The sequence below is a fragment of the Gossypium hirsutum genome, chromosome D05 (genome assembly GCF_007990345.1).
Source record: "Gossypium hirsutum isolate 1008001.06 chromosome D05, Gossypium_hirsutum_v2.1, whole genome shotgun sequence".
NCBI classification, from domain to species: Eukaryota; Viridiplantae; Streptophyta; class Magnoliopsida; order Malvales; family Malvaceae; genus Gossypium; species Gossypium hirsutum.
The window spans coordinates 6,225,459-6,240,004 of record NC_053441.1 but is presented as its reverse complement, the minus strand read 5'-3'; the positions used below and the strand labels follow the sequence as shown (position 1 = coordinate 6,240,004).

Here is a 14,546-nt window from a genome sequence, read left to right as displayed (position 1 = left end):
CTTATATATAAATTAGCATTTATTGATATTAAAATTAATTAAATATCCTCTTTTTCTCCCACTTTCCATTTTGGACTTTTTTCCTCTCCATTATTATTTTATACCAAACTTTACTTTTAAAAAAGAACAGACATGCATTTTTTTTTCCTCTCCAAATTTGTTTCGTCGACAGTTGGAGCATTGACGTGGGATATTCCAACAAGCATATTTGAATTAATTTTATCTTTTAGGTGTTGGATCCATCTTTCATAGTGCCAAACTTGATCACTACTACATGCATAATATTTACCAACTCGCCACTGCTACTTATTTGATTCAAATATAATACACTTGCCAATATGAGTTAACTCGCAGCATACATACAAAGATGGATAATAAGTCAAAAAATTATATCTTGCTAACAAATAAAATGTTTAGCTTCATCTTTATGCAATTAGAAAATTATATCCAATGAGCATCAGAAATGGCAACTTTCTCAGGCCGTTGACATTGGAGATGGAGTTGGGAATTTGACAGCATAGTGGATGTACCAATTAGCATATATATATAAAAGTAAAAAGAATATTTAAGCAGTGGAGATGCACCGCCCCAAAAAGTCCCTGGCAAGGAAGGACCAAAAACCTAACCAAAAAGCAGTAGTAGCCAGCCAATGGTGGCCACCCTAGCACAGAAGGGGTCAACGACATTATACCGAGAATTTTGTCCAGCGTTCACATGGCGTGTTATAATTTCATCCTTTCTCTCTCATCACCTCCTTTCAACACCTGCGAAACAAATATTTGAAAACCTGCGCTAGTTTTCGCTTGACTTATTTCTATGGTGTTGACTTGTCATTATATGACTGACTATCACAAAAACAAAACTATTGTTTTTACTCTCCAACAATTATTGTTTTGTTTTCAACTTTTGACACTTGAGCTAACTACCATGTTGGTCATTAGTGATTTGGATTTTATTTATACGTATTAATAATAATATTTTTAATAGATTTAAGAAAATAATTTACTAGTTTATTAACCAAAAAATCTTTTGCCCCTTTACTTTCTATAATATTTTGATATGTATCTTCTTTACATTTATATGTATATTCTGAGGAAATTCAGCAACCTAACACCAATTAAGAATTGTGTTTACGTGTGGTTAGCATCCTTTAACTCTCCTATTAAGGTTCCTAGATTGCTTTGTTTTTGCTAATGTACTCTCCAAAAAAACTCATTTTGAAAAATATTTGTCACCTAGGTACCCTAAATTCTAATTGCTTTACCAAATTCCAAAATGACTAACGCATTAAAAAATAATAAATGCAATTACAAATATAATCATAATTAAATTATTATAATGTATGATTAATAAAATAAAATATATCCAAACAGCTGAATAAATCCGAATAATAGTTGCCCAAAATAAAAAAAATGAAATTGGAATTTAGTAAATAAAAAAAAGTAAATTTAGTAACTTTTTTTTTATTTAATAAACTATTCTCATCAAATTATCAAAATAATACATAAAATGCGAATTGGTTTATACTTTTTTAAATAGCTTTACTTTAGGTAAAATATATTTACTTCAATAATAAAATAAAGGGCTTTTATGAGTAAAAATCATAGATTAAGAGCTTATTTAACTACAAAAATAGGTTGAGGGCTTGTTTTTTAAATAAAAAAATGAGTTGAAGGGGAATAAAAAGAAAATAATAAATAAGGAGGGCTTAGAAGGTAATTAGCCACGTTTCAACTTTAGTGCCGCCACACCCACAGGCGGCACCAATTCACTTTTAAAATTTAAAATGGTAAATTTACATGTCAGGTCCTTGAAACTGCAGATCATTACATTTTAGTCCTGTGTCGCCTATAGGAAAGGCACCTTTGGTGCCGCCTTTCCATTGCCCTCCTTCAGCCGTCTTTTTTTTGTATTATTTTGGTAAATAATTTTTTTGTTATATTATTTTGGTATTTTTTTATTTCTTTTGTAACACCCCTTACCCGTATTCAATACCGGAATAGGGTACGAGGCATTACCAAAACACATGCACTTGTAAACGTATTTAACCGAGTTATAAAATTTCATTTAAATTAAAACTTTCAAAATAATTAACATGCTTCTATAACTTTTCACAGTATATCCTCAAAATGTTATAATCATAATAATTAGGGCTTACGAGACCCGATACATACTCATGCAATTCAATGCTTCATTTCCATTTCCCTCAATTCGCAATTTCTCATGCTCACGATTTAGATCATATCACTAGCAATTTCCATTTAATTCACGTACAATTCAATGACATCAAGTTCAACACTAATGTATTTACCATTTAACTCAATGTTTATTGATTATACCATTCAATAACACATTTATGAAATTCTCAATTTTGCAACGAAAATATCATTTTAGCTTGAATAACAACATCGTCCTGATATAAATACACTACCACTTATCCATTTACTTTAATTCTTTTGGGCCCATTTGTCACTTACCATCCTTAATCAAATTAGGGAACGGTTACGGAAAATTGAGTACTTCACTTTCACTTTGCCATAGTATAACTATGGTCTTACATATGATCACTTATCACTTGTCCCTGATCAGATAAGTGTAGCTAGGCTACCACTTATCACTTTGTCACTTGATCAGATAAGAGTAGCTAAGGCTACCACTTATCACTTTCTCACTTGATCAGATAAGTGTAGCTAAGGCTAACACTTATCACTTTGTCACTTGATCAGATAAGTATAGCACTTATCACTTTTTCACTTGAACAGATAAGTGTAGCTAAAGCTACCACTTATCACTTTGTCTCTTGATCAGATAAGTGTAGCTAATGCTACCACTTATCACTTTCTCACTTGATCAGATAAGTGTAGCTAATGCTAATGCTACCACTTATCACTTTCTCACTTGATCAGATAAGTGTAGCTAATGCTACCACTTATCACTTTATCACTTGATCAGAAGTACTCAAATCCGGCGTTCCGCTCAATTTGATCATTTATTCATATATCAGGCTTACCAACATGTGTTAATTCATAAACCATTCATGACATTATTTCATGCCACATCATATACTGAATATACCATACACACATACTATGAAACTTTAATTTCACACATGAGTTTAAACCATGACCAATAATGCACAAATATAAGTATAATTCATACTTCATCGTTTATCAATTAAAATCAAGCATATGACCAATTATACACAAATCATTCATATATTTCCCAATTTTCCTCCTCCTCCTCTCCATTCCACATCCTTAATGTGTATAACACACTTAAACAACATTAGCTATAATTTCACTATTTACTCACATGTATATTCAAAACTGTTTATCCGAGTCAGAGTCACTAAATTATTTTTATCCGGAGCTACAGAGCTCCAAATTAAGATCCGTTAATTTTTCCTGAAACTAGACTCACATATATTCATATCATAAAATTTTTATAATTTTTGGTTCAGCAAAATAGTACAGTTTATTCTTTAAAGTCTCCCCTATTTCGCTGTCTGAAAGTTCCGACCACTCTTTACTAAAAATTAATTATCTAATTGTAAAGAATTTGGATGATGTTTTCGTTTGTTTCTTATAAAAATAGACTCATTAAGGATTCTAACCATATAAATTATAACTCATAATAATTTTTGTACGATTTTTAATGATTTTCCAAAGTCAGAACAGGGGAACCCGAATTCATTCTGACATTGTCTCACAAAATCTATTATATCTCATGATTTACAATTACATTGCTCACACCATTTCTTTTATAAGAAACTAGACTCAATAAGCTTTAGTTTCATATTTTATTCATCCTCTAATTCAATCTATACAATTTTTGGTGATTTTTCAAAGTTACACTACTGCTGCTGTCCAAAACTGCTTTAGTGCAAAATGTTGATTTCCATTTTGCCCCAAATTTCACAGTTTATACAATTCGGTCCTTTCTCAATTAACCCCTCAATTAATCTAATTTTCTCAATTAATATTTTACCTAGACATTATAAGTTGTTACTCAACTATTGAAATCCAGAATTTCCACATATAACTCTATCTTCAAACTCTTTTACTATTAGGTCCCAAACATTCACTTTTTATTCAATTCTTTTAATAAAATCAGCATATGAACAATTTAAAGCTCTAATTTCATGATAAATCATCATATAATTTCAGCACATATTCATATCAACTTTCAACTTCTTTCATAAAATCAAAAACTAATGAATTTAACAAGTGGGCCTAGTTGTAAAAGTCATACAAATACAAAAATTTCAAGAAATAGTCAAGAATTGAACTTACTTGTAATAAAAATATGAAGAACCAGCTTGAAGAAGCCCTTCCATGGTGTTTTAGCTGATGAGAATTCAGAAAAATGAAGAGAAATCTAGATAATTCCTCTTTGGTACTAACTTTATTAAGCAAATTTTGCAATATTCCAATTTTACCCTTAATTCTTCTCACTTTCTTGCTGATTTCATGTCTTTGCCGTCCAGCCCAAATAGACCTTGGGTCTATTTGCCTTTTAAGCCCTCTTCCTTTTATCATTTAAGCTATTTAATCATTTCCCAAAATTTTGCATTTGTTACAATTTAGTCCTTTTTGCTCAATTAATTATGGGAACTTTAAAATTTCTTAACGAAACTTTAATACTAACTTTTTAACACTCCATAAATATTTATAAAAATATTTATGGCTTGGTTTAAAATCCCCGAGGTCTTGATACCTCATTTCGATTCTAATTATTTTAATATTTATTTCTAGTGCACTATTCACTATTTCAAAAAATTTCCTAACTTCACATTTAACTTATACTTACTAAATTAATAATATTTTCTACCCATTTTTCGAATTTAGTGATCTCGAATCACCGTTCCGACACCTCTGAAAATTCAGGCCATTACATTTTTTTTTCGTCGAATTTGTGGTCCCGAAATCACTGTTCCGACTAGGCTTAAAATCGGGCTATTACATCTTTTGTATTATTTTAGTAAAAATCCCTTATTTCTTTCTTAATATATTTTATCCTAACTCATAACTTTTCAATAGGTTGTAATGTAAATTCGACTAAACCGTAAATACTTAAATTAATTATATAAATACAAGTGAATTTATATTCTAGTAATATAAAATTAATTTAGTTTTATGTAATTGTGTAAAAATTGTCGTATACTACCCAAAAAAAATTATAAAGTAATTTATTTGATGGCTATCATATACTACAAAAAAATTATTAGCAAATTAATAAAGATTTTGATGTTTATATTTTTATTATAAAATTAGTCATCGTCTTAATTTTTCTTTTTACAAATAATCTAACAATTCTCCTATATTTTTCTCTTTAAAAAATTCTTGCATATTTTCGTATCTCTTTTTTTTTTTTCCATAGTAACTAGTAAATTGAAGGCGCAAATCAAGGGTTTTGGTAATTGCATCAAAATTCTAAACAAAAATATAATATATTTTAATATAGTGTTTTCTTTTTACATATAAATATATAGTGTTAAATACATATGTACTGAATTTATTATATTAATTTTATGTTATTTATTTCATATATATATAAATTTTTATATTAGAGTTGATTCTAACCACAATTCACGTGAAGTTCCCACAAAAGACGATGCTGAACCTAATTTGGAGTTTTTGCCTAATCCACAATAATCATATGAACCCCTTTGGTATCACGCCATGGTTATGGAAGAACAAAACAAAATGATTAGGCCTCCATAATTAATTAATTAAAATTTAGAATGAAATTTATACAAAGTCCAAAGTGGTCCTTTGCTTGCCCCGAGGGCAGCGCCAACCGTGACCTTTGTCGTTAAAAATTTACTGAAATCGATATTACTTGAACGTAAATTTGATCATTTACGTAATAGTCAAATTTTATGTTTCTTATTATACAGCATAGGATAGATAATAATAATGAATTTGACTGATTATAATATTAAAATGTTATACGCGCAAGTTTCCCGTCCACATTTGCTTGCTAATTATAAACAAGTACTATTTTCTTCAAACTGCAAATTTAGGTCAATTTTAGGTCGATGTAGAATTTTTTTGTTTCCTTTAACTAATTTTATGAGATTTTTCACTAACTCGGTTATAATTTCGAATTTTTTAATATATAGAACTCAAAATTAAAATTTAAACTGATTCCATATTTTATTTAAGGTGATTCAAAATTAAATTATTTTGACTTTAAAACTTAAAGAATTTAGATTCAAAAAATTTAAATCCAAGGTCATAATAATCTAGATTTTATCGAATATAAATTCAAAACGAATTTAAACCTAACAATCAAATTAAGACATGCAATGCAACAATAAGTGGGAATACTACGTGATTAGGACCGCTGCGTGGTATTATCAATTATGAGTTAAATACTCACCCACCCCTTACCTTACCAATTTAATGTCTTAGTTATAAAATTATAATTATACGTCATTCTTATCATTTAATGATAAATTAAATTTTTTTTCTTCGGAAGAAAAGGATAGACATTTCATACATAATTGCATTAACTTCTTTTTAATGAAGATAATTTTATTTTTAACATTATTGTTCTATTTAATTGATGGTAATATGTCGATGCATAGCTAATTTTAATACATAATTATTAGAGGGCCTGTCTTTTTAATTCATTTTTTATTTGAAGACGTAATTACTAAAAAGAAATAATTTAGCTCGCGTAAATTTTAATTACCAGTAAAAAAAAAGTTTAATTTCCTTATGGAATACATGCATGAAGATGAAGCGGTGAACAATTTGAGGAATCTTTGATTACGTAGGTAACCCTCAATCTCAAGCTGTTGTGCTAACTTTGATTTTGTTCTCTTATAAAAAGAAAATAAACCTTTGATTTTGTTCATATACGTGTCGGTATAAGAGTTCCAGTACGTGGTTCGAAGAGAAATGTAGGTGCATTATCCTTGCCATATGGTGAAGCAGCACTTGATAATATCTGTCTCCAGTACTTCATTCACTTCGTCTTCACTGCCCGTAGCTACTGGCTTTTACTACTATTACTGCTCCCCACTGCAGCAAAAGGCTTATAAAAACGCCATTATTGTCATTAAAAAAACAAAACAACAAAAGAGAGAGAGGATATTATTAATAATTAAACAAGAAGAAGAAGAAGATGATGATGATAAAATGGTGAAATAGCGGTGACGTGCACTGCTGTTCTCTGGTAGCTTAAAGTGTTGATTTTGTTACACAAAGCGGCCAAGCAACAAATATTATCAGAAGAAAGGGAAGAAAAGTAGAAAAAGGCATCAACCCAAAGGCAAAAGCAATAGAATTGTTACAATCAAGAAGCTACATTTTTCTTTTGATAAAGAGAAAAAAAAGGGAGGAACTTTACGTGTGTGGCTGTGTTGTTGTAAGTTACCGGAAATGAGGAGAAGAACAGAGATTCTGGTGTTGCTTATTTGTTTGGTAATAGTAACGACGTCGTTTGCATCCACCGTCACGTACGATCACCGAGCGATTGTCATCGACGGGAAACGCCGCGTCTTGATCTCTGGCTCCATTCATTACCCTCGCAGCACCCCTGAAGTAAGCTTCAATTTTTTGTCATTTCTTTTTTCCCTTTCATTTCTCCTCCCCTGTTTTTAGGACAACTCTGTATAAGTTATGGCTCATGTTTTTAATGTTGTCAGATGTGGCCAGACCTTATACAAAAATCCAAGGACGGAGGGTTAGATGTGATTGAAACTTACGTTTTCTGGAACTTGCACGAACCAGTCCGAAACCAGGTTCTGTCTCTCTCTCTCTCTCTTTTTTCCTACTAAAATCTCATCTGAAGATTCTGAACTAAAGTAAAGTAAAAATGAATCCCATTGATTTATTATTTTGGGTTTTGATTTTTGATATTTACAGTATAATTTCGAAGGAAGAAACGATTTGGTTAAATTTGTAAAGCTAGTTGCAGAAGCTGGTCTTTATGTTCATCTACGCATCGGTCCATACGTTTGCGCTGAATGGAATTATGGGTAAATTTTAATTAATTAATGTTTCTTTCTTTTTTGGGTATGTTTAATTTTTTTTATAATTTGTTGATAAAATATTTGCAGTGGATTTCCTCTTTGGTTGCATTTTATACCCGGAATCAAGTTTCGAACTGATAATGAACCATTTAAGGTAATATATAATAAGATAATAATGTAATTAATTAATCTAATATTTTTTAATTTCCTTTTCTTCTGTTGCTTAAAGTTCACTGAAATTGTTGGAAGGACTGTTAGCTGAATGATTAAAAGTGACTATAATATTGTCGGTTTTTTCAGGCAGAAATGCAGAGGTTCACGGCTAAGATTGTGGAAATGATGAAGCAAGAGAAGTTGTATGCATCACAAGGAGGACCCATTATTTTGTCACAGGTCTACCATCTTTCCCCCGCTTTCTTATAAACAATCCTGTCCGTTGTCGGTGCTATAATTTCTTTATATTTTCTAATGGTTTTCTGGGGTTATTTTAGAAGACAAATTTATTATGTTTTTATTTTTTTAAATATCAGATTGAAAATGAGTATGGAAACATTGATTCAGCATATGGGGCTGCCGCAAAACCCTATATTAAATGGGCAGCTGGTATGGCTATTTCATTGGATACAGGAGTTCCCTGGGTTATGTGCCAGCAATCTGATGCTCCTGATCCCATTGTAAGTTTGGCTTTTCTTGATTGATAACAATTTCAGAAGTAGTTAATCAATTCACTCAGACTTTCCATGTTTTAATTTAAAGGGGTTTCACGTTGTTTCTTGTTTTTGTCAAGGCATTGATGGGTTTTCATATATAATTTCTTCTTTTACCTTGGCATTGACAGATTAACACCTGCAATGGATTCTACTGTGACCAATTCACCCCAAATTCTAATAAGAAACCAAAAATGTGGACAGAGAATTGGTCTGGATGGTAAGATGTCTGACTTGCCAATATAACTTACTAATCTGACTTTTACGTGGTAGCTGTTTTGGTTGTATGGATTACATGTCTCCATCAAAATGTTGATTGCTTGCTGAGTTGCTTCCCTGTTTCAAATTTTTATCAATTCCTCATTACTTCCCGTCATATTCCAAATGCTAGGTTCCTTTCATTTGGTGGCACCGTTCCCTACAGACCTGTAGAAGACCTCGCATTTGCTGTTGCGCGGTTTTTCCAAAGAGGTGGAACTTTCCAAAACTATTATATGGTAATGATAATTGGAATTTGAAATGTGTTTGTGCATGGACAGTCCCATTTTGAACCAAACTTACGAGTCAAAATTGCTTGGTTGCTCTTAAAACAGTACCATGGTGGAACAAACTTTGACAGGACTACAGGTGGACCCTTTATTGCTACTAGTTATGATTATGATGCTCCGATTGATGAGTATGGTATGCTTCCAATCAATCTAATGAAATTGTTAGTATTTCTAAGCATCTACTTGACCCTATAAGTGCCTGCAACATACCTGAGGCTATCATTTGTTTGCAACTTGACTCCTATTGGTAGTTGTTATTATGATGATGATGATAAGGTTGTGGAAGCACTTTAAAAGTGCTGGTTTTTTATTAATGATAGTATGAGATAGGTTAATCCAGGGTTATTCAGTTTACAGTTGACTAAACAGTGTCTTCTAAGTTACAGCTGTCTTCCGATTCACTAATTTTTCAGGACAAGTTAGACAACCAAAGTGGGGTCACCTAAGAGATGTCCATAAGGCTATAAAGCTTTGTGAAGAAGCATTGATAGCAACTGATCCTAAAATTTCCTCTTTGGGTCCAAACTTGGAGGTATGGCCTATCTTGATTGGCACTTACTTTAGCATTTTGAAGAGAACCTTACTTCTTTGCTTCTATGTGGGTTATGAACAAGAACTCAAAGGGGGCCTGCCTCTTCTTCTTTGTCTGATTTGCGAGGAGGGATCCTGTTGAATTCTTAACGATCATAATACTTTGTTCATATAAATGACAACAAATAAATCACTTTTTCTGGTGATTCTTTTTTGACAGACTCTTAAACTGCACACTTCTTCTTAAATGCAAAATTTGATCAGATCTTATTGAAAGATAATAGTTGAAAATCAACTAATAGAGGTCCAACAGTTTCTTCTGTCAGATCTTGTTAAAAAAATAACTCGTTCATCTATGTATTTCTTTTTTCTTCCCAGGCTGCTGTATATAAAACAGGATCGGGAGGATGTTCTGCTTTTCTTGCCAATATAGACACCAAATCTGATGCGACTGTTAATTTCAATGGCAATTCATACCATTTGCCTGCATGGTCTGTCAGCATCTTACCAGACTGCAAGAATGTAGTTCTGAATACCGCCAAGGTATGTTGCATTAGCACATACATTTCCCACTTCGAGTTGGTGTTAGCTTCATCAATTCTGGATTTGTCGAAATGATGGCACCATTAAATTGTTATGCTATAGCTTGATTTGGTTCAAGTTCCTTCTCTTAACCACCTTGCTTGCTCTTTGAGATTTTTATGCCATTAGTCAAGATTCTTGCTGAAAATCTTTGAAATATTTGAATAAATAATTGAATTACCTCAAGCTAATCTTTTTCTATCTTCTCTTACGAAAGGACCATAGTAGGAAATTCAAATTGTCATTAGTTTTGGGTTCAATGAACCTAACTCTGCAAAATAGGTCGTCTGAACCTCCCTTGCAGTTGTACAAAGTACAAACAATGTATTTCTTCCTCGGATTAGGTCAGTTTTTTATGACACCAATGGGCTTTCACCTTAGAGTTAATGGAGTAGGGGGGATACATATTTAACAAACTAACTGCAATGAACTGTCGTATCAGTTTTTAAGTACAATGAACTGTGTCTGCTTCATCCGCCTCTGCTATGAATTGCTTGCATTTATGTTCGCTTACTTACGTTGAGTTGTTCTCCTTGTAAATTTGTAATCTGTATTGTTTTATTTTTAACATGACAGGTTAACTCTATGAGTGTGATTCCAAGCTTCATACATGAATCATTGAATAAAAATGCTGATTCAACTGACTCAATCGGGTCAGGCTGGAGTTGGATAAACGAACCCGTTGGCATCTCTAAGGCTAGCGCATTTAACAAACTTGGATTGTTAGAGCAAATCAACACTACTGCTGATAAAAGTGACTACTTGTGGTATTCATTAAGGTATGCTGGTGTTTTATTATAAAAGTTGTTTCCTGAGGACATAATTGCTACCGTTTTCAAGTTTATTATATTCACAATGTTTTAAGGAATATATATTGAATGCTTTTGGGCAGCATGAATATCAAGGGAGATGAGCCTTTCCTTCAAGATGGATCTCAAACTGTTCTTCATGTGGAATCGCTTGGGCATGGCCTTCATGCTTTTATAAATGGGAAACTTGCAGGTAGCTGGAAACAATATATATATTTTTATATATATATACAGAAATTTCTTTTTTTCACTTGCCCTATAGTTCTGCTCTGATATATTATTAAGGAACTTATAGGGTTTCTATAGTGAAATGGGTTGAATGGAACTTATGAAAGGATTAGCATCTTGGGTAAAGATGATAGAACTAGGGACTGTTCTTTTGTATGTCCGATGAGTTTCTTGCTTGGCTTAGATTATATAATTATAATTGGTAGAATAGGAAAATGATGCAGACAATGATGAAAATCCAAATTGGTGTTCAAGTTTATGGATAAAAATACCAGAAAACTGCAATAGACTTGATAAAATTAACATTGAAGTCCTTGCGGTGTTGCTTATTTGGAAGTGAAATGCACAAGAATCCTTGACGTCTTGCAGTTGGGAGTTATACCAGACTTGGTAGTTGAAACATTCTAGTATAGGATTTTGGGTGGGTTAGCTCCATCATTGTGATGTTCCTGTACCACTATAACACTATTGCTTGTGCATATCCTTTGAAACTTTCTGCAGGGAGCAGAACTGGTAATAGCGACAATGCTAAGGTTAAAGTGGATATCCCCATCACAGTTGTCCCTGGGAAGAACACGATTGATCTCCTTAGTTTGACCGTAGGGCTGCAGGTTTGGTTCTCCTCACTAGTGTCCACATGATCATTAACTAAAAAGTGGAAATATTTATCTGCAAAATGTAGTGTCATTATGTTATCTACAATAGATATAATTCGGTATATGTATCATCTAACTGGAGACATATATGCCAGAACTATGGGGCCTTCTTTGACCTATCAGGGGCAGGGATAACTGGTCCAGTGAAACTAAATGGTTTAAGTAATGGTAGCAGTATTGATCTCTCCTCACAGCAATGGACGTATCAGGTCAGTGTCTCTTTCACTCTGCTGTCAACATTATTCGATATTTGCATAAAAACACTAATTCTTTATAACCTACAAACTGAGAAAATGGGATATAAGAATTGGATTTGAATCGTATCCATTGCAATAGTGAACACAATCTATTTATTTTCCGGATATCTTAGCATTTATCCATTATTTGTGGTGAGAAGGCACTTAATATATAGCATATAGACTCTTGTGGAAGATTAACCAAATCCCTAAGCCAAGGTGACTCCAAGATGAAAATTTTGCAATCATGAATTCAGGTTGGACTTAAAGGGGAAGATTCGGGTCTACCAAGTGGAAGTTCATCGGAATGGGTTTCACAACCCGCATTGCCAAAGAATCAACCCCTAATATGGTACAAGGTAATGCTTAACTTTAAATTAGATGCGAGTTTTGAATTTACTTATTGCAGTTAAAGGAAATTAAATATTCGATAAGGTATTTCAACTATGTTTCTTGCATTTACTTCTATATAATTAATTTTCCATTTTTTGCCTGAATGTATATATTTTTAAGGTTTAAACCTTCTATGGTCTTTTATTATTTGTAAAATTATTGTGGTGGATTTCACAGTAGACTCAACTCTAAGCTACTACCGATCAATATTCTGTATGCAGACAAATTTTGATGCCCCTACTGGGAATGACCCTGTTGCTTTAGACTTCATGGGGATGGGGAAGGGTGAAGCATGGATCAACGGACAGAGCATTGGACGATATTGGCCTGCCTATATCGCTTCAAACAGTGGCTGTACTGACTCTTGTGATTATAGAGGACCTTATAGTGCAAACAAATGCCGCAAGAATTGTGGGAAGCCATCTCAGCAATTGTGAGTACTAAAGAGCCTATGTTGGGAAAACTTGAAAATTGCTATGCCTTCGAAATTTCTTATGCCGGTATATCCGTCTCTCTCGCAGGTACCATGTACCTCGTTCATGGTTGAAACCAAGTGGCAACATTCTTGTATTGTTCGAGGAAATGGGTGGGGATCCGACACAGCTTGCTTTTGCAACCAGAAAGATGGGAAGTTTGTGCTCGCATGTATCTGACTCTCACCCATTACCCATGGATATGTGGGGTTTGGATTCGAAAACAAGAAGGGCTTCAAACCCTACGCTATCCCTCAGTTGCCCATCTCCGAATCAGGTTATTTCTTCAATCAAATTTGCCAGCTTTGGAACTCCTCTTGGCACTTGCGGCAGTTTTAGCCATGGGAGGTGTAGCAGTGCTAAAGCACATTCCATTGTACAGAAGGTGCGATCTTGCTATAATATCTGTATGCAAAATTTTCGGTTTCAGCTAAACCATCCTTGTTCATTGTTGATGACAATTGTTATAACTGTCCAGGTTTGTGTTGGATCGACAAGTTGTAGTATCGATGTATCAACCAAGACTTTGGGTGACCCTTGCAAAGGTGTAAAGAAGAGCTTAGCTGTAGAAGTTTCTTGTGCATGAAGAAATGTGATTAAGAATGGATTATTGGGTGCCAGAGAAGTGCAAGCGTTGGATCAAATAAGCTTTTCAACAATGAGTTCTGATGATAATGGGAAAAAGACGTCTCATACCAGAAACGTGTTCTTGCTAGTACTAGAGAAATAAACATTAGTGTAGTGTATCACTTCAATGGTATTTCTGCATCAGTATATCTTTTAACACCGTACCAAGAAACGATATCAAAGTAAATTTTATCAATATATATCTATAATGATAAAAACTACATCGGCCTGCACCCCAACGGAGTGGAGGGATAATTTCCCATTTACTCCCTCAATTTTTATTTATTTAATTATTTTATTTAGTTATAATAATTTGCAATTATTTAACTAATTAATTTGAGAGAAAACTACGCGACTCTAACTTACAACCTCTAAGAGGCTTTAACAGCAATAACGTTGTGATCAACCGTCTTATAATTTAGAAGTATTGTGTAATTTATAAACATAACCTTTTAATTATTAATAATATATATTGTACCAAAAAGCTATTAATACTCTAATCTATCATTATCAACGACAATTTTTTATCTTCGCCAATAATTTTAAACTGTCCACCTTAATGAAATAAAAACCCCAAAACCGAACTTACGATACTGCCATTGTCAACCTTGCTGTTACAATAATTTCATCTTTTTTTATTTTCAAAACTTAGATTGTGGCTCAAACTTTTTAGAAATCCTCACCCCCAACCATTTCCCCTCTTCTGTGAAGGTTAGGTAGCTTTATTATATTTTTAAGAAGATCGTATATTATACACAAATATGTATCCAAC

At 32.8% G+C, this 14,546-nt stretch overlaps 1 protein-coding gene and 1 long non-coding RNA gene across 2 annotated transcripts; one reads left to right on the top strand and one right to left on the bottom strand.

Annotated features, from left to right (window-relative positions):
• Positions 1-284: 284 nt before the first annotated feature.
• Positions 285-4,379, bottom strand: LOC107903260 (uncharacterized). The gene is made up of 2 exons (XR_001685741.2): positions 4,293-4,379; positions 285-764 (listed from the first exon to the last, which is right to left on the bottom strand). It is a non-coding gene; the product is annotated as an uncharacterized lncRNA (long non-coding RNA).
• A 2,369-nt stretch (positions 4,380-6,748) lies between these two features.
• Positions 6,749-13,995, top strand: LOC107906729 (beta-galactosidase 8). Its single transcript, XM_016833818.2, has 19 exons — positions 6,749-7,553; positions 7,658-7,753; positions 7,878-7,990; positions 8,072-8,138; positions 8,285-8,377; positions 8,515-8,658; positions 8,823-8,911; positions 9,083-9,188; positions 9,285-9,372; positions 9,653-9,771; positions 10,149-10,313; positions 10,929-11,131; positions 11,245-11,354; positions 11,891-12,000; positions 12,141-12,254; positions 12,539-12,640; positions 12,896-13,107; positions 13,196-13,532; positions 13,626-13,995. The coding sequence occupies exons 1-19, from the start codon at positions 7,392-7,394 to the stop codon at positions 13,731-13,733; spliced, it is 2,538 nt and encodes an 845-aa protein (XP_016689307.1). The 5' UTR covers positions 6,749-7,391; the 3' UTR covers positions 13,734-13,995.
• Positions 13,996-14,546: the final 551 nt, after the last annotated feature.

What these genes read in the sequence shown, in the direction of transcription:
- LOC107906729 (XM_016833818.2), top strand. Translation starts at nt 7,392, where the DNA reads ATGAGGAGAAGAACAGAGATTCTGGTGTTGCTTATTTGTTTGGTAATA. An exon ending in ACGAACCAGTCCGAAACCAG is followed by an intron (nt 7,754 to 7,877) that starts GTTCTGTCTCTC and finishes TGATATTTACAG; the next exon opens with TATAATTTCGAAGGAAGAAA. An exon ending in TACTTGTGGTATTCATTAAG is followed by an intron (nt 11,132 to 11,244) that starts GTATGCTGGTGT and finishes GCTTTTGGGCAG; the next exon opens with CATGAATATCAAGGGAGATG.